Source organism: Anas platyrhynchos, chromosome 9, assembly GCF_047663525.1.
Source record: "Anas platyrhynchos isolate ZD024472 breed Pekin duck chromosome 9, IASCAAS_PekinDuck_T2T, whole genome shotgun sequence".
NCBI classification, from domain to species: domain Eukaryota; kingdom Metazoa; phylum Chordata; class Aves; order Anseriformes; family Anatidae; genus Anas; species Anas platyrhynchos.
The window spans coordinates 10368476-10391317 of NC_092595.1; the positions used below are offsets into that span (position 1 = coordinate 10368476).

The window sequence follows — 22842 nt, forward strand, 5'->3', positions numbered from 1 at the left end:
AACGGGGTCGTGCCATGGGGGTCCCCCCATGGGGTGCCACGGGAGCACGGCTGCGTGCGGTGTCCCTCTGCGGGGGGTGGCTCAGGGACACCCTGGTCCCCGTGTGCTGGCAGGGAGGAAGCCAGGAGACGGGCACAGGCACCCTCCTCCTCTCCATAGAATATTTTATATATATATATAACATATATATATATAATATATATATTAAAATTACATTTCTCTTTACAAAAAAAAAAACAACTCAACAACAGGCCAGGGGACGGAGCTCATCTCTCAAGCCAGGGCGCAGGCAGCCCGGCGTAGGGGCCGGGGGCCTTCCCAGACCCCTTTTTGGGGCGCCCCCGTCCCCCAGGTGGGGCTCAGTCCAGAGTCCAGCAGCGGGTGGTGTGGCTGGGGCTGGGCACGGCGTGCTGGCCCCGCAGCCGGGCGCCTGCTCCGGATCCAACGCAGCTCGCCGGGTCCCCGCTGTCACCGCCTGCGAGGGGAGGTGAGATGAGGAAAAGGGGACGAGGCTGGAAGCCCGAGGGCAGCGTGGCGTGGGAGAAACCCTAAAAAGCCACCCCGAAATGCACTTACTTCTGCCGGGAGGAGCCGCAGGGGTCGAGGAGGTGGGAGCTGGCCTGCGCCAGGTTCCAGTCGAACATCTCCAGCACCCGGTGGCACTCCACGCGGGACTTCAGCCCCAGGCAGAAGAGCTGCTCCACCTGCAAGGGGACAGGGCGCGAGGACGGGGAGGGAGGGGGTGGCGGGGGCGCTCCCACCCCCGCGGGAGCTGGCGTGGGGGCCGCGGCCGTGCCGTGCCGTGCCGTACCTTCAGGTACTGGATGGCCCGTTGGACGTTCCAGCCGTGGTTCTGCAGGGCCGCCTGGCACTCCTCGGTGGTGACGCCGTGCACCATGTCCTGCACCTGGGGGAGGCTGACGGTCACCCCGTGCCACCAGCAAGGAGCTGGGAGGGGTCAGGGGGACACCGGGGATGTCCCCTCTCTGTGGCTCTGTCCCCAGATGGGCAACAGCACCAGTCGAGGTGGGATTTCTGCCTCCTGTGCTAGGGCGCACACCCCCGGCCACCTCCCTGTGCCCAGCAGGGACGGCCACCTCCCTCCCCATCCATGCGGCCAAACCACGGGTAGGGCTATTTTGGGTTAAAAGTCTCCCCAATCCCCATTTTGGAGATGCTTTTTGCACATCTGGGGACCCCTTGCAGCCACCCCCTCGGGGACTGGGCACGGGGTAGGGATGGCTGTTGCCCAAGTGCCACAACGAGCCCACGGCCACCTAACCAAAAGCCACCCCGGGGGAGGCCACCTACCAGCCGGATCTTCTCGGAGGGGCGGTAGCCATCTGGCCCATCGTAGACAATCTTCTGGAGGCTGCAGGAGGCTTTCACCAGGCACTTGGGCCCCAGGTTGCTGTTGTTGGAGGAGAAGTTGGCCTTGTAGTCCGGCTGCTGCTGCACCATGGGCCGGACGGTGGCCGTGGTGACCACGCGGGACGTCGGTGCCTCCTCGGGGCTTTTGGCCTCCTTGAAAAACTTCTCGTACTTGTCTAGGTAGGCAGGGCGCTCGGGCAGCAGGTAGTAGTGGGTGCTGCTGACCTTCTGCCCGTCCTTCACGATGGGCAGGATGCAGGGCCCCTTGGAGCAGTCCTTGCCCTGCGCCTGGATCACCTTGGGGGTGGCGTATTTGGGGTCGAGGGCGAAGCTCTGCGTGGTGGGCATGGGCTTCCCCGGAGAGGTGGAGAGGCAGGAGCAGAGGGCGCCGCGCTGCTGGGGGGAGCCCACCTGCAGGGCCATGGGGCTGGGCGTCCTCGAGGTGGGCTGCGACAGCGGGTCCCGGGGGGGGATTTGGGGTGGCCGGTCCTCCTCGCCCCCCGAGGCCGGGGACAGCTCCCCCGACCAGCGCCCGGGCTCGTTGCGGCGCAGGGGCCGGGGCGGGATGGGGACGCGGGGTGGGATTTGGGGTTTGTCATCTGCCGGGCAGGCGGCCGGCCCCCGGGGCACGTTGAACCTCTTCATGCACTCCTGCTGCAGCTCCTCGAAGATCTCGGTGGTCTGCGTCAGGCTGGGCTGCTTGGCCTCCTTGGGGGGCAGGAAGAGGTTGTCCTCCAGCCCCGCCGCCCGCTCGCCCTCGTCCACGAAGCCGTAGTTGGTCTCGCCCCTCTCGCGCGCCCTGGGCAGCCCGGCACGGCTGCCCCGCCGCCCGGGGGGGCTGTTGATGGAGCACACCTCGAAGTCGTCCTCGTCCTGCGCCACGTCGTCGTAGGCGGGCGGCGGGGGCAAGGGCCGGGAGTCCCAGTCCACCACCGGCGTGGGGTGGAGGGGTCGGGGCAGGGCTCGCGTGGGGCTCTGCGGGGGGGTCTTGTCCAGCAGGGAGAAAGCCTCCATGGCCAGCTTGGCGAGGGAGGGGGCCGTCAGCTCCCCCAGGGGCGAGGGGCTGGCGGGGGGCACCTCCTCCCCGAAGTCGATGAGGGTCACCTCGCCGCTGCCCGGTCCCTCGTTGGGTGGCCGGCCGGGTTGCCGCTCGCCCACCTTGGTGCCTGGCACGCGGGCAGAGGGTTTGGCCAGCCGCAGACCTTTCCCCGGGCCCGGCTTCTTCAGGCAGAGTTTTCGGAAGCCAGACGACAGGCCCTCGTCCTCCTCGCTGACCGGGTCGTAGGAGGGCTCTAGGATGCAACGGAGAAGCTGGTGAGGGTCCCGCGGCGTCACCCCAAAAAATCCCCAGCTCCTGCCCCCAGGTGGGGACAACCCTCCTTGGGAACGACTCCGGATCCCACCTGCCCTCCTTCCCCAAGCCACGGCGAGACCCCAGCATCTCGAAAGCTCCCCCAAACCCACGGCACGGCAGCCTCAGCTCCCCCACTCCACGCCCCCTTGCCCCACTCCCACCTTGGCCATGGCGATGCTCGCCTTACCGGGCTCATGGGGTGGACAGGGACTGGGGAAGGGCAGTGGCCCTACACCCTAATCCCTGCCCTTCCCCACCCCCTGGGACCCTGCCCTGTCTCCCCCTTGCTCCACGGCCACCCCAGCGCATGCCACGCTGCAGCCATGCCCGGTCCAGCGGCACCCGGGTCAGTACCGGTGGCGGGTGGCCCCTCGGAGCGATTAGTCCCCGCCGGTCCCTCCAGGGAAGACGTGCGAGGAGGGGGACAAGCCTGGAGATGCCCAGGGGCAGGCAGCAGGGGCGGCACCATCTCCCCGGGGACGCCTGCCCTGGGTTTGGAGGGCTGGGGACGCGTTCCTCCGCGGGGAGCAGAGCCGCGCTGTCACCCGCGGGTGCCCGGCGGTGCCCATGCGCGCCGGAGAGGGCCGGGGGCTGCCCCAGGAGAGAAGCGCACAGCACGCCCCGAGTACCTTGGAAGAAAGGAGCTAAGAGAGAAGAGAGGGGGGGCACGAGTGGGGCTCCCAGAACAGCCCGACTTACTCGTAAGCAGGATTGAAGGCTGAGGCGGGCGCGGAGGCGGCTGCCCTGCAGGAGAAGAGAGAGCCCGAGAGCAGGGGAGGCGCAGGGGGAGCGCGGGGAGCAAGCGGCAGCCGGGGCGGTCGGCAGCGGGGGCGCGGTGCATGCTTCGTGCCCCCCCTCCAGCCGCTGCTGGCCGGGAGCAGATGCTGGTGGGTGTCCCCCCAGCTCCCCCCAGATTGCAGATTTTGGGGGTTGGTGGCACTGGTGCTGTGCCCGACCTCCCTGCCCGGCTGGGGACGTCGCGGCTCCGACTGCGCCGAGCTGATCTCCCCCGCAGCGGGGAGCCCTGCCCCGGGAGGGGACGAGGGGCCCGGCCGAAGGCCAGCGGGGCAGAGTCCAGCCTGGCGGGGCTGGGCAGAGCCGCCCACACCGCTGGCACGCGCCCTCAGCCCGGCTCCCTGCCACCCGGGGCTGCAGCAAGCAAGTGGCAGCAGAGAGACAGAGCGGGGGGTGACAGACCCTGCCCGGCACCCGGGTGAAAGGGCGCAGCTCCCGGCACGGACAGAAGGGACTTTGCGCAGCCGAGGGGGCTGGAGGCAGGGGGTGCAAGGGGGGAAAGCCGCTTACTTTTAGCCCTTCCGGGGAGCTGGGTGGGTCTGGCAGCAGTCAGGTCGACACCTAAAATGTCAGGAGGGTCCATGGGATTTCCCAGGTACAGCCTGCGGGGAGAGAGCAGAGCGCCGCGGGGGCTCAGCGGGGCGCCGTGCAGGGCCCCCGCACTCCCCACGCTCGCAGCACGTGCTCGGGCGCACGTTCGGCACACCCCCGCCTACGGTGAGGGGCTGCTGGGGGGCGAGAGGAGGAAAACCTGCCCCTTGCTATGGGATGGGGATATGGGAAAAACCCCACAGCCCCTCACCAAGCCCTGCGCCCTGCATGGAGACCCAAAACCCGCCACGAGCACCATCCCCATGCCTGCTGGCTGCCCGGGGATGCCCCCCGAGAGGTTTTTACCTCCAGGGCGCAGCCCCCTGGTGCTCTCCATGTGCCACCCATCCCCTCCCTGCCTCTGGGATCCCCTCGGTGCACGACGTGCCACGCGCACGAGGCACGGAGAGCCGCGGTGCCGCACCGGGGTGCTCGGGGGTGCCGCGCGCCCGGGGCACGGCGGGAGCAGCGCGGCGGGAGGCCCGGGCGAGCCGTCGCAAGCCAGGCGTGGTGAGGCAGGGAGCCGGCGGAGCCCCGAGGCCTGGGCGTGTGCCGGGCTCGGTGCGTTCTCCGCGGCGCGGACGGCACGTACCCAGGGCGCGTGCCCACGCAGCGGGGCGCGGGGAGGCCTGCCGGGGCACGAGGCGCCTCCGCGCACGCGCGGCACCCAAATGCTCCGGGGAGGCCACCGGGACACGGCCCCGTGGGGATAGGGAGGGGGCAGAATGGGATCAGGAGCGCCAGTTTGGCTGTATAGGGTCAGGGTGCCGGATGGCCACGGGGGTCGCCATCCCATGGGATGTGGTTAGGCGGGCGCGGGAGCTGGCTCGGCCCAGCGGGAGCTTTCCAGGCTTTGAAATCGTAGCCTGCCCCCCCCAAACAGCCCTCCCACGGCCCCCCCAGCCCCAACGCTGGCAAAGAGCCGCCGTGACCCCGCAGCGAGCCAGCGCACCCTGCCCACCGCTTCCTGGGCGCTGCGGGGTCTTGGTGCCCAGCTCCTGCCAGGACACGCTGCATGATGCCCAGCCCCTTTTTTTTTTTTTTTATATATATATTTTGCTTTTTAAGAGGACTCACACTGTTAAAAGCATGCAGCCAGGCTGCACGCTCACACCAACACCCCTCCAAGCACACGATGCCCCGAGACACCCCAAAAACGTTGGCGGCCACCTCTGTGGGGGGACGTTTCCCCCGTCCCCGTGCAGCAGGGGTGCTGCGAAGCACCGAGGGGCCGCGGGGCTGGGGCAAGGGGCTCCGTGCCCAGCCTGGCCCCACAGCCCATGACGAGCAGCCCCACCAGCACAGCTCCACCACGGCCCCCGAGCTCCCCACCACCATGCAGCGCCCGACCCCGTTAGTGAGAAGAGGCGAGGGAGTTAGTCAAGCTGCGGGGACCCTGCCCAGAGCCACCAGCCCCAGCACACCAGGGAGGAAGAGGAGATTTTTGTTTCTTTTTTTTTTTTAAAAAAAAGGGAGGAAAGCCAAGCAGTGGCTGGCTCCCATCAAGGCAGGGAGGGAGGCAGGGGGGGTGCAGAGAAGACAGAAAATTTTCTTACTCATCAATTTTATCGGGAAACCCCCAGCACTGCTGCGGGTTGGTGTCTCCATGGCCTGTGTGGATGAAGCTGTTTTTAAGCGGCTGGCTGATGTCGTGGGCCGACAGCCCCGCCACCGAGGTCACCGTGTTTCGGGGGAACTGGCCCACTTTTAGGGTCCGCTTATTCTGACCCCGCCACCAGTAATTCTCGGCCCTGAGGAACAAAAAGGACCTGCGTTAGGGACGGCGTGGGAGGGCGGCGAGACCCCCGGGGAGGGGGCGCTGGGAGCTGGGCACGTCCCCAACCCTGGGGACACGGGAGGAGGCAAAGTGACTCAGGCAGGCGGTGGCACAGCCAGGGAGGGTGCCCGGGATCCTAACCCTGCACACCCACAGCGTGCTCTGCCCCCCACCCTGCGCCCCGGGAAGGGGTCAGGATCCGACCCGCTGGGGATTTGGGGGGTGAGGAGCGGAGCTCCCCAAAGGATGTGCCCCTTTGGAGCCCTGGGTGGCGCAGGACACGCAGGAGCTGTGGGGTGACAGCCGTGTCCCACGCCACTGGGGGCAGCACGAGCAACGGGACCAAGCAGCTGGGGGGCTGCTGTCCCACCCCAAATATCCCAGTCCCCGTGGGGGGAATTGAGGGGACCACGGTGAGGGACGCCGAGGTTTTGGGGTCTCCCTTGCTTCCTTCCTACGTTATGGGGGAGCCCTGCGTGGGGTGACCCTACAGGCAGGGGGACCTGAGCCGTGAGCCCCCCAGGGTGGGAGCAGCATAGGGGGGGACACGGCCACCACCAGGGGTGGGACAGGGCAGTGGCAGAGTTTGTCCCCCCTCAGCAGGGGACAAACACAACGAGGAGACCCCAGGAGGGCACCCCGAGCAGCACCCCCAGCCTGTCCCCATCCCGCACCCACCACGTCCCCCCCGCCCCGTGCCGGGGGTACCCCGGGGGGGCTGCCCTCTATCCGTGCTCAGGGTGGCACTGCCGCCTGCGCTGCCAGCTCGGCCAGGCTGGCACGGGCCCCGCGGTTTCCTGGAGTCACCTGTGAGTCACTGGCGGCCACTAGCTCAGCCCTTTTCCTGTTTACCTTCCCCGCTCACCGCCAGCCAGCCCCATTACTCAGCCCCGAGACCCCTCGGAGAGGCTGAGCCCGAGCCCAGCTGGCACCGGGCACCCTCCCTCGCCCGCAGCGTGCTGGGGATGGGGGTAAAATGGGGTTGGGAGCCGGGCCCCCCACCCTGGGAGGTCTCCCCCGCTCGCAGCAGCGCCCCGGAGGGATGCTGAGGCCGAGCTGGTCCCCTCTGTGCGCCCCCAGCCCCGCTGCTCGGACCCCCGGCACAAATTGTCTCCGTTTCCCACCCCAAAAATGGGCTCCCCCCCCCTCCGTGTTCCCCACCCCGCGGCCGAGCTGTGCGCTCGGGGCTTTCAGGTAGGTCCTGCCCGGAGCCGGGGGCCCCTTCCCCTGCCCACACACACGTACGCACGCCCGGCGCCGCTTCAAACGACACGCAGGGGCTTGAAAAAAGGGGTGCGGGGTGTTTACACTGCCCCAGGCGGCCTCACTGGCGACGGATGCGGCCCCCCCAGGAGCCCCCCACTCTTCTTCCCCAGCACCCAGCGAGGGGGGGCGGCCACCCCTGGGGAAACTGAGGCACGGGGGGCGAGGGCTCGGTGATCCCATTGGGGCACCCCGCAGCGCCGGCACCCGCTGCGCCCCCCGTTACCCCTCCCCGCACCCCCCAAACCGTGCCCGCCTGGGGAAACTGAGGCAGGAGAGGCTGCGCCCCGGCTCCTCCAGCACCCCGTGGCTCCCGGCACCACCAGCAGGGCCAGGGCGCCCCGCCAGCGTCCCTCCCCGCCGCGTCCCAACCCGTGAGGTTCACCTGGGGCGAGCGCAGCCGGGGCGAGCGGTGGCGGTGGTGGCGGCGGCAGCGGGGCCCCCAGCCCGCCCGTGATGCACCGGGGACGATGTGCGCGCTCTGGCACGGCCGCGCCGCCCTCCGCCGCTCCTTCCCTCCCTCCCTCGCTCCGCCGACGCCGTTTCCCTTCCCCTCCCCTCCCCTCCCTGCAATTAAACCACCGCCGCCACCGCCAGACCCTGGGCAAGAGTCATCGGCAGCTCGGGGAGAAAGCTGGTCCCTCCAGACACACAAATCCGGCCTGATTCACCTCCGGGCCGTGACTAAAGGCAGGGAGCTGGCCCCCAGGGAGGGGGGCAGAGGGAAAGCAGCTCCTTTCCCCTCGTCTCCCCCCTGCTATGGGGCCAGCCGGGGTGCTGGAGCGCTGCGTGCCACCACACTTTTGGGGTGTCCCCTCGCCGTCCCCGAGCGGCACAATAGGGCTGGAGCAGGGCAGGAACCCTCAAGGGTGACAATATCTGTCCTTTAGGGACAAAAAGTCCCCCCCAGCCTGACGCACAGGGTCCTGGGAGCCCCGATTTGGGGAGGAACGAGGGCATCCAGAAGGATCGGAGGAGGCGCAGAGCGCAGCCCGCGGTGCAGGCAGAGGCCACGGTGGCACGGAGCGCCCGGTGCCCCCGCGGTGACGGTGGTGGCACGGCCCCGGCACTATCAGCAGGGAGCGGCCCCGCTGCGTGCACCCGGGGCAAGGCCGGGGCAAAGCAACAAGTGCAGCGGGGTGAGTCAGCGGGGCCGGGCGGCACGGGGAAGAGCCACGCTGCCCGTGGGCACGGCGGTGGCCCCGTGGCCCCCGCCACTATGTCCCCACCGAGGGGGCTGCTGGGTGTGCCGTCCCCACGCCAGTTTTTGGGGTGCCCCGTCCCCCTGCAGGCTGGCACGTGCCCTCCCCCGCCGTGCAATACCTGCCCTCGATGACGGTGATGATATCGTTCATCTGGATGTGCAGCTTGTCGGGCTCCTCGAAGTCCTGCAGGGCCCTCATGTCGGTGGGCTGGGCCTGGGGGGGGGACGGGGACGGGGTGAGCACACGGGGATGTGAGCACACGGGGACGCAGCAACCCCATATCCCCCGCTTTGGGGTCAGGGGAGCCCTGGCAATGGGCACAAGACCCAAGTCACCCACTCGGGTACCCTAAAACTCTGCCTGCGCTCCAGCTGATGGGACGGGGGCACCAAGGACTCCATCCCCTCCTCCCACCCCTTCCACCCGCCTACCTCCATCAGGAAATCCCGCAGGGCCACGAAGGTCGGCCGGTCCTCGGGTTTGTGCGCCCAGCACTGCAGCATGACGTTGTAGACGTCCTGGGGACAGTCCTCGGGCCGCGGCAGCCGCTCGCCCTCCTTGTCGATCTTGTGCAGGATCTGCGGGGCAGGCAGTGCCGTTACGGGGTGCCGGGTCCCAGCGGCTGCTGTGGGGGCTGTGGGTGGGGGTGCCGGCCCCACGGGCACCGTGCGCACCCACCTGGCTGCCGTTGAGGCCGATCCAGGGCTCCTGGCCGTAGGTGAACATCTCCCAGAGCGTCACCCCGAACATCCAGGTGTCGCTGGCGTGGGAGAAGGTGCGCGTCTTGAGGCTCTCGGGTGCGCACCTGAGCAAAGGACACGAGCATCAGGAGGGACATGAGCGTCGGGAGGGGATGAGCAGAGCCTCCCCGGCTCCTCCACCCTGGGTGTCGGCACCCTGGGGTCCCCAGGCTCACCAGGCGAAGGGCACCTTGCGGTGCTCCTGCATCACGTAGTGGTCGTCGTTTTTGGGCAGGGCCCGCATGAGCCCGAAGTCCCCGATCTTGACCTGCTCGTTGGAGGCCAGCAGGATGTTGCGGGCGGCCAGGTCGCGGTGGATGAAGCGCTTGGACTCCAGGTAGGCCATGCCCTTGGCCACCTGGATGGCGTACTGGCACAGCGTGGAGATGAGGAAGTGGCCCTGATTCTTTCGCAGGCGGTCCAGGAGGGAGCCCAGCGGGGCCAGCTCCGTCACCTGGGCCACGGGGAGGGGACAGCGGGGTGGTCAAGCCAGGGACACGGCATTTGGGGCTGCTTTCCAGCCCCGTTAACGTCCCCAGTCCTGGGGGTGCTGGTGGAGGACTCGGGGCACGGTGCCCTGTAGGGTGGGATCGCCGCCTCGTGGGGCTCGGCGGTGGCAGCAACCACGGGATGGGGTCCGTCCCGCTAACCCCACGCACTCACCATCTTCATGGGGTGGGAGAGCACCACGCCGTAGAGGCGGATGAGGTTCTTGTGGTCCAGGGAGTGCATGGCGTTCACCTCGCGGATGAAATCATCCAGCACCTCCGGCTGGCTCAGCACGTCCGTCTTGAGGCACTTCACGGCCACGTTGAGCTACAGCCAAACAACAAAACCCAAATAAACCCGATACAGCCACGGGACCGGGCAGGACACCTTCCCAGGGGGGGGTCTCCCACGCCGTGAGCAGCAGCAGCGTGGGCGCACGGCCCCTCACCGTCTTGCCGGCGGGCGTGCACCACTCCCCGCGGCGCACGACGCCGAAGGAGCCATCGCCCAGCTTCTCGAAGAGCGACAGGTCCCGCTCCCGGATCAGGCAGGTGAGCGAGTGCTGGCCCCCCGTGTCCGGGGGGGGCGGCGTGGGCGGCTTGCGGAAGGTGCTGTGGGGCTGGGGGGGCAGCTCCGACTCGGGGCGCTTGCCGCTGAACACCTGCGGGGCGCAGAGAGGGGTGGGATGGGGGGCGCGGAGACACGCGGGGGGGACCCCAAATCTTCCTGCCCGCTGGTGGGCACGGCTCGCCTCGGTTTCCCCGTCCCATAAGGGTGATATTGGAAGGGATGGGGTCCGTCCAAGCCCTGGTGCACAGCTGGGGATGCTGGCACCTGCGCGGGGGCCGGGGCAGGCATGTGGCCGGGGTGGGAGGTGGCATTTCTCGGCCCGGCTCGAGGCTGAGTCGCCTTCTATTAAAAGCCCATCCCGGCCCCGGCTCGGCCCAGATGAGTCACGAAAGGGAGAGGCCACGACCCAGCGCCCAGCTGGCGAGCACACGGGCGTTTTGGGGGCGCGAGGTGCCCGGGGGGCAGCACCCCCATGGGGCACGTCCCCAGGTGCGCACCGCGGTGTCCCCTGCCTCGGCGCTGCGGGGCACTGGGGCGGGCAGAGGGATGGAGAACAGGGATGCTGCCCACGGAGCCGGCTGAGGCTCTGCTATTAATTAGCTCTGAATGAGTTTCCTGGAAAAAAAGGAGGCAAATCACGCCAGGGGAATGAATTTCCCGACCGCTGGCCCTAGCTGGGAGGCAACCCGTGCGGGGCCGGGCAGGGTGATGCTGCAGCAGGACGCACGGCGGGGGGGTTTTATCCCAATCCCTGCCAGCACCTGGGGGGGGGACAGGGCTGGCCCCATCGCCCTGGGGCACTGGGAGAGACGGGCACTGAGAGGGAAGGAGGTGGCAGAGGGGCACAAAGCCACCAGCTCCTTCCACAGGGCCGAGGCAGCCCCATTCCTCCGGTGTGCCTCAGTTTCCCCATCACGCCCTCCCTGCCCCTGTCCCGGCCGTACCTTGCTCATCCAGGATTTCCTCTTGCACATGGCTTTCCTCCGCTTCACCGCCTCCCACAGCCGCCGCTGGCCTGCAGCACAGGGGGGCCGTCACCAACACGGGGGTCCCCTCCCCCAAAAAAAAACCCCTCTCCATCCCTTGGGACCACGCATCCCTCTGGGCTCCCCCAAAAAAACGGGGTGCAGCCGAACGGGGTGTGTGTGGGGGGGATCTCAGGGTTTTGGGGGGGGGATGTAACGCACCGGGGCGCCCCATGCCGATCTTCTCCAGGTCCTCATTTTTGACGTACTCGAAGTGGGAGAGGCGGGTGACGTTGAGCTCGTCCCGGATGCGCAGGAAGTATTGCTGCAGCTGCAGCTCGGTCAGCAGCTCCAGCAGCCAGTCCGTGCCCTCCTCCGACTGCATGCTACAGCTCAGCTTCTGCCGGACACCGTGCCCGGTTAGCGGGGACCCTGCCCTGCGCCCCGCCGCCCCCAGGGGTCTGTCCCTTGTCCCGCCAGCCAGGCACCCGCTGCCCAAAATGGGGTAAGAGAGCTGGGGCTGCTCCCTGTGCCAGCGGGGATTCATCTCCTGCAGAGCCCGGCCCCAGCTCCCTGGGGGGGGCAGGAGGGATGCGGGCTCCTCTCCCCATCAGCAGGACCCCCAGGGAAGGGCAGGGACCCCATCTCTGCCCCGTCGTGCCCAGCTGAAGCCAGGGATGGAGACGGGTCAGACCCTGAGGCACGGCACGGATGTCCCCGATTCCAGCCCCATGCAAGGGGAACGCCACAACCCAGCGCCTTGTAAGGGATGCCCTGCGCCCTGGCACCACACACGCACACGGGGCACCCCACACACTGCCTGCCAGGCTTTGGGTGCCCAGCTGGAGTGGCTGACAGCAGAGGTGGCAGCTGTCCCCAGCAGGGACAGACCCCACAGCACTGCCTCAGTGTCCCCTCGTGTCCCCACACCCCCAGCAGGGCTAGGACAGGGCACAGACCCATGGAGATGCCATGGGGTGGTGGTCCCGTGCCGGCAGCCTAGGGGAAGGGACAGAGGGGGACACAGAGACATGAGCGGGGGACGAGGACGGGGTGCAAGCAGCATCCCGGTGCTGCCAGCATCACCCCCTGCAGCTGCACAAGGCACGGGGCCAGCTCCCAGCAGGGATCTCCGCATCCCCCCCAAAACGCACCCCTCGCCGCATCGCGCCCCTGCCCGAGGTCGCAGCGGTTCCAGGAAGGGACCCGGCTCTGCCCCCCGCCCCCGAGAGCCGGAGGGGACGTGGGAAAGCCCCCGGTCAGCCCCCTCCATCCTCTTTTCTCCCCCAGGATTAGACATCACCCCCCCTGAGCCCCTTCACCCCCCTCCCTGCGCTCTCGGGTCCGCGTCACCGCGATCCCAATCCTCGGCACGGGGCTAAAAATACGGCGGGCGCGGCAGGCGGCCGGGCACGGGGCGCACGGGGGCACCCGCGGCACGAGGAGCTGGCGGCTCCCGGCACGGACAGGACCCCCCCCGCCCCGGGGGTCCCCTGCCCGTGGGCACCGGGCTGGGGGGGTGACGGCCACTTACTCGGTAGACGCGGAAGCGGGCGAGGAAGGGGAAGGAGCGCCGCAGCGTCTCGAAGCGTCGCATCCTGTTTGGCCGGCCACCGGGGCAGGCGGCCTCGTCCCTGGAGCCAGCCTCGCCCGGGGCACCGCGGCCACCCGCACGTCCCCTGCCTGGTGACGGTGTCACCGGGGCACCGAGCGCTCAGCGGAGCCGGGGGATCCCTGGAGGAGTCATGGTGGTCACAGCCCGGTGGGTGACGGCCTCCTGCTGGCCCCCGTGCCGCACGTTGCCAGCCGGGCACGGCCACCCCATAAATCCCCCGGTGCGAGCAGGGGGGCTCAGGGCATCCCCGCAACGCCGGGGCTGGCAGCAGGACGCGGGGCTGTCCCAATCCTCCTCCTCCTCCTCCTTCCTTCGTGCTCTCTCCAGCCTCTCCTTCCCGGCCGTGCTGCCCTCCCCTTCCCGAACGCAATCGTGCCGGGGCCGGAGCGGAGCCGTGGCGTTGGCGTTTTCCGAGCAGCGGCCGTGGGCTCGCTCCTGGCTTTCCGTGGGGCGCTCCCCCCTCGGCCGGCAGCCGGGCATCGAGCGCCGTCCCGGCCCCGGCTGCCCGCGCAGCCCCTGTCCCAGGAGGGTTTATTTTAGCTGCGCGTTGGCCAGGCGTTGGGCCGCGAGCCCAGGGGGCCGGGCTCCGATCAATGTGCTGCTTTCTCTCTTGTTCAGCGGGCGCTCCGGCAGCTGCACCGCCTGGGAGACCGGACCCCCGGCTCCCATTGCCATGGAAACCTCGCTCCGGCCTTGGGAAACGTTCCCGGGCCTCAGTTTCCCCCCCCCCCAAAAAAAAAGGAAGCGAGGAGGGAGGGGAGACATCCGGCCCTGCGCTCCCAAAAGGAGGCGGCAGGCACGACGCCAGGGTGACGGGCACCGTGCCGCTGCTGCCGTCGCCCCCGTAGGCACACAGGGCTGGCGGGCGCGCTGCCTGCCCTGCGGGTGCCAGGCCCTGCGGGGTGCTGGGGGAGGTGGGCACGGGTCCCTCCACGACCACCGGTGTCCCGGGGCTGGCTCCTGTCCCCGATGGGGCCGGGGCCAAGGGCTGGCACCCGAACACGGGCGCGTTGTCCGCCCGCGAGCTCCCCGGGGAGAACAGCTGGCGGTGCCGGCAGCCGCGGCGTGAGAGAGGAAAGACCCGGGGCATTCTCCTGCTGTGGCCCCCCCCAAAAAAAATCTCCAGTGCTGGGCCCCTGCCGCAGCCCTGGCTGTGCTGAGGTGCCCAGGAAGGGGATGAGGCAGGCGGGGAGCCCTCGCAGTGCTGGAGGGGCATCCACGGTGCCTCCCACCACCGGGATCCTGGCTGGACCCGGCACAACGGCCCCATTGAGCGGGCACAGCCGGGCACGGTGCCCTCGGCACCAAGCTCTGCCACGCGCCAGCTCCCCAGGGATGCAGGGTGTTCCCTGCCCCACACTAGTGCACGGCCCCCAGCAGCCGGGGGAAGCATCCGTGCTGCCTCCAGCACCCCAAAACCCCAGGCAGGGCTGCTCAGGTCAGCGCAGCGCAGCAGGCAGGGCCTGATCCTGCACAGCGAGGGCGTCCGGTGAACGGAGCGTGACGGCGATCCCCGTGCCAGCACCCCAGCAGGGTGCGGGATCACCATCCCCAAAGGCTGTGGGACGCGGACAACAGCCCCCCAAAACCTGGGATATGGCACAGAGCCACGGCGCGGGGTGCACGGGGCTGGGTAGCACAGCGCAGGTGGGGAAAACGCCCCCCCCCCAGCCCAACCTGCAGCTCGGGGGATGCTCCCTACGTGCGCACACCCAGATGCGCAGGCGGTGCCGGCTCTCACGTGCAGCCCAGGACCACACACGCGCGCTCCTGCAACCACACGCACCACGCACACACCCCGACACGTGCACGGCCGCAACCGCACCACCACCACCGCCCCCCGGCGTGCGTGCTAACGGCGCCCAAACACAGCACCTCTGCGTGTCCCCCCCCTCTCCATCACCACCACCACCACCACCAAGCTCCCCGCAGCTCCTGCTGTGCCTGGGTGCACGTGCGCAAACACCCCGAGCCCTGCAGCAAAGCCCCCGGTGCTCCCCCTGCGCACACATCCGTCGTGCCCACGGGCACCGTGCGCCCACGGGCACCCACCCGTGGCACGGCGTGGCACACACAGGTCACGTCTGCCCGCTGGCAGCCGGCTCACTCCCGCCAGCCACGCAGCCACGGGCGCATGGCACACACCGTGCACGCCCTCCCGAGGCGGCGCGCGGGGGTGCAAACGCACCCCGTGTGCCTCCCACACTCAGCGCTGCCCGTGACGGCACCCCGACATCTCCATCAGCACCCACAGGTGCCCACAAACAACGTGCTCCTTGCACCCCCACTCAGACCGGTTACACGCAGCTTGCTGCCCCCCCAGCTCTGCCCATGCCACCTACACCCCCGTGCACACATCATCCATACGTGCACCCCCTATTTTCCACCTCCCCAGAGCAGGAGGTGCCCGGGGTGCGCAGATCCTGTCCCCACGCCGGGCCCTTCCCCAGCAGCCATGCACCCCCCACCCCTCGCTCTCAGCTGGGGAAACTGAGGCACGGCAGGTGAGAGGCACCAAGGCACCTGCCAGCCGCCTTTTTGGGGGCGAAGGGGCGACTCCCAGTTTGCCCAGTGTCACCCAGGGTGGGGGACACGGGTCCCTGCCAGCGTGGACAGCCACCAGCCTGGCCTCCAGCCGCCCATGCCGGGCACCGTGCCCGCCCTGCGGCAGCCCCTCCATCCTCCATCCCCAGACCTGTGCCAGCGCCGGCTGAGCCAAGCTCCTGCCGTGCCCCGAGCTGCACCGGGAGGGGACAACACGTGCCACTGCGGGGACACCTGGGTCCCCATCCCAGCACTGCCCCCTTTTTCCCCCCCAGCAACGACATTCCTGCCCCCATCCGTGCCTCAGTTTCCCCAGCAGGCAGGAGCAGCCACCCCGCTCGTGGCTCAGGACAGGGGCGCAGCCATGCGGGGCGGGTGCCGTCCCCATGCCACCCCCGCAGGGCCCCGACGCGGAGAAGCCATGCAGGGGAGCACCACCACGAGCCCCCCACGCACCCCACGGCCCAGCAGGACCCAGCACCTCTCGGGGACACACGTGCCACCGCTTCCCCACGGCTCCCCCCCCGGCACTGACCCGCCGGCACGGCATGCCCAGGGTGACGTCCTGCTGGGGGGGCCGCCCGTGGCGCCCACCGCCCGGCCGCGGGGCTCGCAGCCCGGTGCTGTCCGAGAGGCTGTGGGGCAGGGGGGTGAGCATCTCCTCCTCCTCCTCGGCGCTGCTCAGGCGCTGGTAGTCGCATCTCTCGCCCATGGCTGGGGCCGCGGCGGTGGCAGCGAGCGGGGGGCTCTGCGGAGACGCCCGCGCCTGCCTGGGGGCGGCGAGGGCTGGAGCCGGGCGTGGGATCACATGGCAGAAAGTTGCTGCAGTTCCGGAAAACAGCGAGAGGGTGAAGGTGACCGCGGTGATGGAGGGGAAGGAGGGAGGGCTGATGGATGCAGAGGGGAGGGGGAGAAAAAAAAAATAAAAAAAAGGAGAAAAGAAAAGGGCAGCCCCTTGGGCACCCATCCTCACCCTGAGCCCTGGCATCGCCGCCTTCCTCCCGGCTCCGCTGCCTGCGTGCCCGCTGTCCCCCCCGGCACCCGAGCGAGGAGGAGGTGGCAGCGGTGGCGGTGGCATCGCCGCCCGCGCTGGCGGCCCCCTTCTCCCCCCAGCCCAGCGTTGGGGAGCAGCGGGGAGCAGCGCCCGGCGGCTGCGGCTCTGCGGCAAGCGGGGTGGGGACGGGGGCAGCGAGCCCCGCTGCGGGGAGCCCCCGGGGGGCGAGGGGAGGTGGGGAGCGCAGCATCCTCCCCGGCATCCCTCCCGCTGCGGGCACCCCGGTGCGGTGTGCCGGCGGAGGGGGAAGGGATGCTGGGGGAAGATGGCTGCTCCGCAGCGAGCCGGCAGCGGGGCCGCGCGGGCGCGAGCTCGGCAGGGTAGGGAGAGAGGCCAGGCCCCAGCACGACGGGGTTTTGGGGTTGGGGGGGATGTGCTGGGAGGATTTATCCTGCCTCCAAGCCTCTCGCCACCCTTATCGCGGTGCTGGGGGTCTCCTGGGTGAGGGGTCTGCCTGCAGCTCTCCAGCATCAGATGCGGTTGCAGCGGGTGGGAAGCCACCCCCTGCACGGGGAGATGGGGAACCCGCACGGGGGAGCTGTCAGCGGCCCCTCGGAGCTGCCCCCGTGCCCTGACACCGCCTGGCTGGATGGGGGCTGAGCCCCCCCTAGCAGAGCTTCGAGCATGGGAGGAGGCAGAAGGTGGGGGCCCTGCAGCCCCCCCTGCACCTGCCTGTGCTCGGAGGCATTGCACAGCCTCGCGGACCAAAACGCTCCAGGTGCCAACACCACAGGGCACGATGCCCCATCCCATCCCCCAGAAACACTCCTATGCACCCCCATCTCTCCCCGATGACCCCCCACATCCCCCCATTAATCCCCCCTTCCCCCCCCCCACGCATCCAAACCCCAACCTGACCTTGGTGGGGGTGACACCGAGCCCCCCTGCACCACCCCGCACCAACCCGGCTCCCACCACACCCCACATCCCAGGGGGGCACCGACCCCGGGGGGCTGTAGGGGTGGGTGGGCTGCGCCCCGGGCAGGCTGTCGGCGGCTCCTCCTGCCATACCACAGAGGTGAGCTCAGCCGCCGAGCCGAGCCCGCGGGCGCGGGGCGTGGGAGCAGCCAGCCGCCCCCGCGCGCGGCCCGCCGGCGTCACCGCGCTGGCACGCCGCGGGCCGGTGACTGACGCACGTGCTATGCATGCCACCGGCCCCCCGACCACGCAGCGCCCGTGTCCGTGTCCCACCCCATCCCCATCCCACCCCGACATTTGGCCGGTGCAGTTGGGGGTCCGTGTCCCGTCCCCGCAGGGTCACCCCGCGCATCCCGGCCAGCCCCAGGTGACACGGGGTGGGTGGCACGAGCCTCGGGGTGCTGCGCTGGGGACCAAAACGGTGCCAATCCCAGCCCCACGGAGCTTCAGGTGCCAGCTCAGCCAAAACCCAAAGTGTGAGGTCTCCGGAGCGAGGTGGAGAGCATGACACCCGTGATTCCCACCAAAACCACGGCCACCAAAGCCCCCGGGGCGGTGACAGCCACGGTGACCACAGGGCGTCCCTCCCACCGCAGGGACACCAGAGCTCCCCAAGCCCTCCGGGCAAACCAGCATCCCAGTTTGTCCCCGCATCCCTCCCAGCATCCCTGGGGCGCACAAAGCAGCACCCTGCCCTGCGCCCACCCTCTTCCCTGAAATAGGGGGACCGGGTCCCCGCTCACCCGCAGCACATCGCCCCGCTCGCCGTCCCATCTGGCCGTGCCGTGGCCCCGCCACCCCGCCTGTCACCTTCCTGGTGGCAGTGTCACCTGGAAGTGATGTCACCGGCAGCGGCACGGCCGCGGCGCCCCGGGCTGGCTCGCTCAGCCCTGGCGGGGCCCAGGGGCGGCCCCAAATTGCACTGACAACACTCCCCGGGCCGGCTGCTCCGGCGCAGGCGTGCGCGCACACACGTGCGAACCCACACACACACAGAGCACGGCGCGGCAAAGGCAAAAGGATGCCAGCAGCACCCTGCCCGCGCTCCCCGGGGACCTCCCCGCTGCTGTGCCACCCACCCGGTGCCCTCCACCTCTCGGCGAGGAGCCCCCATACCGGCGTGTGTTTCGCCTCCGGCACCCGACGCAGCTCGCTGGGGTGTCCCGAGCAGCCGGCACGGTGGGACGGTGACACCCGCGGCGGGGGTGGACGGCGAGGACGGGGTGCCAGGTGCCCCGATGCTGCGCTCTCAGTGCCACCAGAGCCCGATGCCATGGTCGGATCCTGCCCCGGTGCGTCCCCTGCTCTCTGGGCAGCGATTGTCCCTCGGATCCTGCCCGGGAGCAGCCGCACCCAGCGGTGCCCCCCCGCCCTGACAAAGCCCGGCGCAACCCCAATCCTCTCCCTAAGCCTCTTTCCTCCGCTAAATCCCCGCCGTATGGCGAGCGGTGGCGGCACAGGCAGCCCCGGGGCGGGCTGAGGGCATGCTGGGCTCCCAGCGTGGCTAGCAGCCTGCCTGGCTGGGCTACGAGCCCACACAGAGCCACACTAATCCATCGCACCTGAGGGGCTGATCCCCATCTCTGCATCTGCAGCAGGATCCAGCCCGATCCACAACACATCCCCAGGGATGATGGGGGAAATCATGGGGCCAGGTGCACGCCGTGCTGCCCAGGGCGCATGGAGAGGGGCAGGGGGCACACACGAGCCCCTGGCCGACCCCCATCTCGTCCCCATCTCCATTTGTCACTGAGCAGGGCAAGCACCGGGCTGGGTTAAGGGACAAACCAACCCTGCTTCAGCATGAAAAAGCAGGAGAGGGTGCAAGCTGGAGGAAAAATGCGAGGACGCATGCAGTGACTGCATTCCCGTGGGCACCCCCGAGCACAGCCCCCCCCCCAGCTCCCCCTCCGGGCCCCGTGCCCAGGGCGGTGTTGGCAGAGCGCACGGCTGAGCCTGGCATTGCCACGAGAGGGCACTGGGCTCGGTGTCACCGAGCACTCAGAGGGACACCCCCTCACAACCCAGCACCCCAACGCGAAGCTGGACCGTGCCCAACAGCCCCCGTGCTCATCCTACCTGGGCCGGGGTGGCCGCGCTGCTGGGGTCCCCTGGCAGGGCTGCTCCGTGTCCCGGTGTCCCCGCGAGCCCGGCGGTGACGCGGGACGGCGTCAGGGCTTCGCCCGCGCAGCCATGGCAGGGCTCCGCTCGCGCTGGCCGCAGGGTCCCCTGGGGCCAAGCAGGAAGGAGAGGTCAGGATGGGTGGGATCCTGCTGATCCCGCACCCGTCGCCTGCCCCAAACCCTGTGGGGGTGGAAAACCAAACCCGGGGTCTGATGGGAGCCCCCCAAAATGCGCACCTGGGGCTGGCACGGCAGCACCCACGGGTACCCTGGCCGTGGAGCACCAGCCTCGTGCAGGGGGGGATTTGTCCAGCCGGTGTTGGGGGCCAGATCAGAGCTGGAAGTGTCACCCTGCACCCGTGGCCGGGCTCCTGCTCCCCTCTGAGGGAGCTTATCGGGGCCACGGGGAGGGAGAGGGGCTCAGCACCCCTGGGTGCTGGGCAGGAATGTCCAGGAGCCCCCGACCTGCCCCAGCACCCGGCGCTGGGAAGGGACGGTGGTTTGGAGCAGAGCGGTGCCCTGGCCAGACCACTGCGCATCTGCCAGTCATTAGCGCTAATTGAAGGCAGCCTAATTGGCCAGGCTGCAGCACGGGCAGTGCCCCCTGGGGCTGCTCAGCCCATGCAGCGAGCCGAGAGCCGGAGCGTGGCTGCAGGGGGGCACCCCACGGGGGACAGGGCACCCAAGGGACCCTTTGGCACGGTGCAGGAGCCGCACGGTCTCACCCGCTCCCGTAGCACCACACCTGCAGGAACTGGTGGCACTGGTGCAGGAGGCCCCGCTGCCCCCACCCCGGGCACTGCAGCCCCCCCGGCTCTCCTCCTCCTCCTCCTCCTCCATCCGTAGCAGCGGCAGAGCCCCAGTGCCGCGGGGTGAAGCTTCCTGGGAAGCTCCCCCCTGGCCCTACAACCCAGGTGCATGGGGTGAAGCCGCTCCCCCGTTGTGCCCCCCAAGCCCCAGGGGAGCTGAGTCACGGCTGCCACCCCCACACCCTGCCCGGGGCAGTGGCACAGAACCGGGCACCACCGGCGGCCCTGCAGCCCTGGTTCCCACAATGCCCCACCGGCACCACGCCCCGCGCTAATGAACACCGGGCTAACGAGGCCCGGGGTGGCTCAAGGGGCTGCTAACTGGTTGCGCAGCCCCAAATCCCGCTGGGGCGCCCCCGCCCGCGCCCCCAGGCAGGGGTTGGGTCGGGCTGGCGAGCGGGATGGGGTTTTACCTGCTCAGGGGCTCCCTAAAAAGGATCCTGGAGGAGCAGCCCCCCTATCCCACCCTCCTCCTTGTGCGCACCTTGCGCTCAGGTCACAATTTTAGCAAATCCCAAAACCTGATGAACTTTGCCAATTTCTCAGCGAGGGTTTGGGTGCAGGGACCCGGCACCACGAGGGCACCCACGGCACAGGGCGGCGCGCCGCCGCTGCAGCAGCCTGGGGAACGCGGGGCAGGGGGAGAGGCCGTGCCGGGGCGGCACCACGGAGGCGAGCGCGTGGGGAAGCGGCAGCGCCGGGCTCTGCCTCGGCCTGCCCTGCCCAGACAGCCCGGCCCTGGCGCTTCCCCGGCCCGGGGCATGCGGGAGCCTCGGTGGCGGCTGCGGGTCCCTGCCCTGTGCCCGGGGTTGCTGCAGCTCCTCCAGCCAGCGGGGTGAAGGGTACGGGGTCGAGCTGAAGGCTCTGGGTAAACTGGGAGGCTCCGAACACGGAGCTGAAGGAGCAGCAGCGAGAGGATGGCAGCAGAGCAGGGATCCTCCTGCTGGGGAAGGATCCGTGCTGAGGCTGCCAAGCGCGCATCACCAGAGTTAACTTTTAGAGTAAGCGAGAAAAAAAGTGAGCAAAAGAAAGCGTCCTGAGCGCTTCGGTGAGAAAAACCTGCCCCGATGCGGCCAGAGGCGGATGTGACGGGGACGCGGAGGGTCTCCGTGCTGCTCCCGGCGCTGGCAGCAGCGCGACGCCCCCGAGACGCGGGGCTGTGCCCGGAGGACAAGGGTCCTCTGTTCAGCCCGGGGAGGAGGAAAAGCAGAGCAAAAGGGAAAAAAAAAAAAAGAAAAAGGAATCCTTCCCCCGGCTTCCGCTGCGGGTTCAAACACCAAACCTCAGCAGAAGGGAGCAGGGGGACAGAGGGCGAGCATCCCTGGTGCCGGGATGCCCGCAGTGCTGCAGGGCACGGTGCCAGCGCCGCACCGCCTCCGCCAGCGGTCCCGGCGCCCACGTCGCCCCTTACCTCGGTGCTCACGGCCGTGGCATCCCTCGCCAGGTGTCCGGTGCCGGCGTGGCGGTGTCGGCGGGGCGAGGAGGGCCGCGGGCGGGCGGCATGGCGAGGGGCGCGCTCGGCGGGGTCTCCGCCTTCACACCCTGGCCTGGCGGCGTCGCGGGGGCCACGTGCCGGGGGGCTGCTCCTGCTCCCCGCGGTAGCGCTCCCCTTCCTCCTGCACCCCGCGCAGCGCCTCGCCTTCCTCCTGCCGCCCCCTGCGCACCCACCAGCGGGCTCGCCCCGGGGGGCTGCCGCTGTCCCTGCGGGCTCCGCGCTCCTGCTGCGCCCTGCGGCTCGGGCCCTGCTCCTGCCGCGCTTTGGGGCCGCGCTCCTGCACCCCGCGCACCCCCGCGCGGACCCTCCTAACCCCGGGGCTGCCCCCTTCGGCCCCCCTCGCCCTCCTCACGCCCACCCGAGGCTCGCCGGGGCTCGGGCGTCCCCGGGGAGCCCCCAGCTGCTCGCGGGGGCGCCGCAAGCCCGGCGGGGGCTTGGTGCCCACGGTGGGCACCGGGCGGTCTCCGCGCTCCTGCAGCCCGGCGCGCACCCCCAGCAGCACTCGCTGCCACTGCCCCGGCCGCCCGGCCTCGCCGCCGCCGCCGCCCTCCGGTGCCCTCCCTCCGGTCACCAGCTCCTGTCCCCGGGGTCCCAGCCCCGCTTCTTGCACCCCCTGCGCCAAGCCCCCCGCCTCCTGCACCCCCGGGGCCACGCCGCCGCCTTCCTCCACCCCCGGGCTCAGCCCCCCGCCCTCCGCCACCCCCGGCTCCCGGATGGTGCAGGCGGCGCCCCCCGGCCCCGCACGCTGGGGGCTCGGCTCCGGTGCCCGCTTCCCGGTGCCGCAGCCCCGCCGCGGCTTCCTCCTCCTCCTCCTCCTCCTCCTCCGCCCCTTACCCCGCCGCGGTGCGCGCACCCCGCAGCCGGGGCGCGCTCCCGGGGCGGCGCGCTCCCGCCCGGCCGCGCTCTTAAAGGAGCCGCCTCTCTGGCTTTTACGTAAGGGGAAAGGGGGGGGGTTAGGGGGGTGAGGAGGGACGGACGGACAGACGGACATGGGGTAGCAGGGGGAGGAAGGAGCAACTCGGGCACCCCAAGGAGGGCCAGGGCTCCTGGAGGAGTCCTGGTGTCACTTTTTGGGGGACGCTGTGACAAGGGCATGAGGGAGAGGGGAGGACAGCCCCTAAAAGCCCAGGGGGGGTCTTGGTGAAAGTTGAAGCTCACCGGTGT

At 70.0% G+C, this 22842-nt stretch overlaps 1 protein-coding gene across 8 annotated transcripts; it reads right to left on the bottom strand.

Annotated features, from left to right (window-relative positions):
- Positions 1-147: 147 nt before the first annotated feature.
- On the bottom strand, positions 148-22491 carry TNK2 (tyrosine kinase non receptor 2). Of its 8 annotated transcripts, XM_072042629.1 has the most exons (18): positions 21595-22491; positions 19331-19480; positions 15815-16101; positions 11343-11520; positions 11100-11170; positions 10034-10246; positions 9760-9912; positions 9273-9550; positions 9035-9161; positions 8788-8934; positions 8475-8569; positions 5668-5862; positions 4031-4122; positions 3425-3469; positions 1312-2663; positions 812-907; positions 577-704; positions 148-475 (listed from the first exon to the last, which is right to left on the bottom strand). In XM_072042629.1, the coding sequence occupies exons 3-18, from the start codon at positions 15989-15991 to the stop codon at positions 469-471; spliced, it is 3354 nt and encodes a 1117-aa protein (XP_071898730.1). In that variant the 5' UTR covers positions 15992-16101; positions 19331-19480; positions 21595-22491; the 3' UTR covers positions 148-468. The 8 variants fall into 8 exon arrangements, with proteins under 8 accessions (XP_071898730.1, XP_071898732.1, XP_071898729.1 ...); XM_072042631.1 differs by lacking the exon at positions 15815-16101; XM_072042628.1 differs by lacking the exons at positions 19331-19480; positions 21595-22491 and adding an exon at positions 16253-16399.
- Positions 22492-22842: the final 351 nt, after the last annotated feature.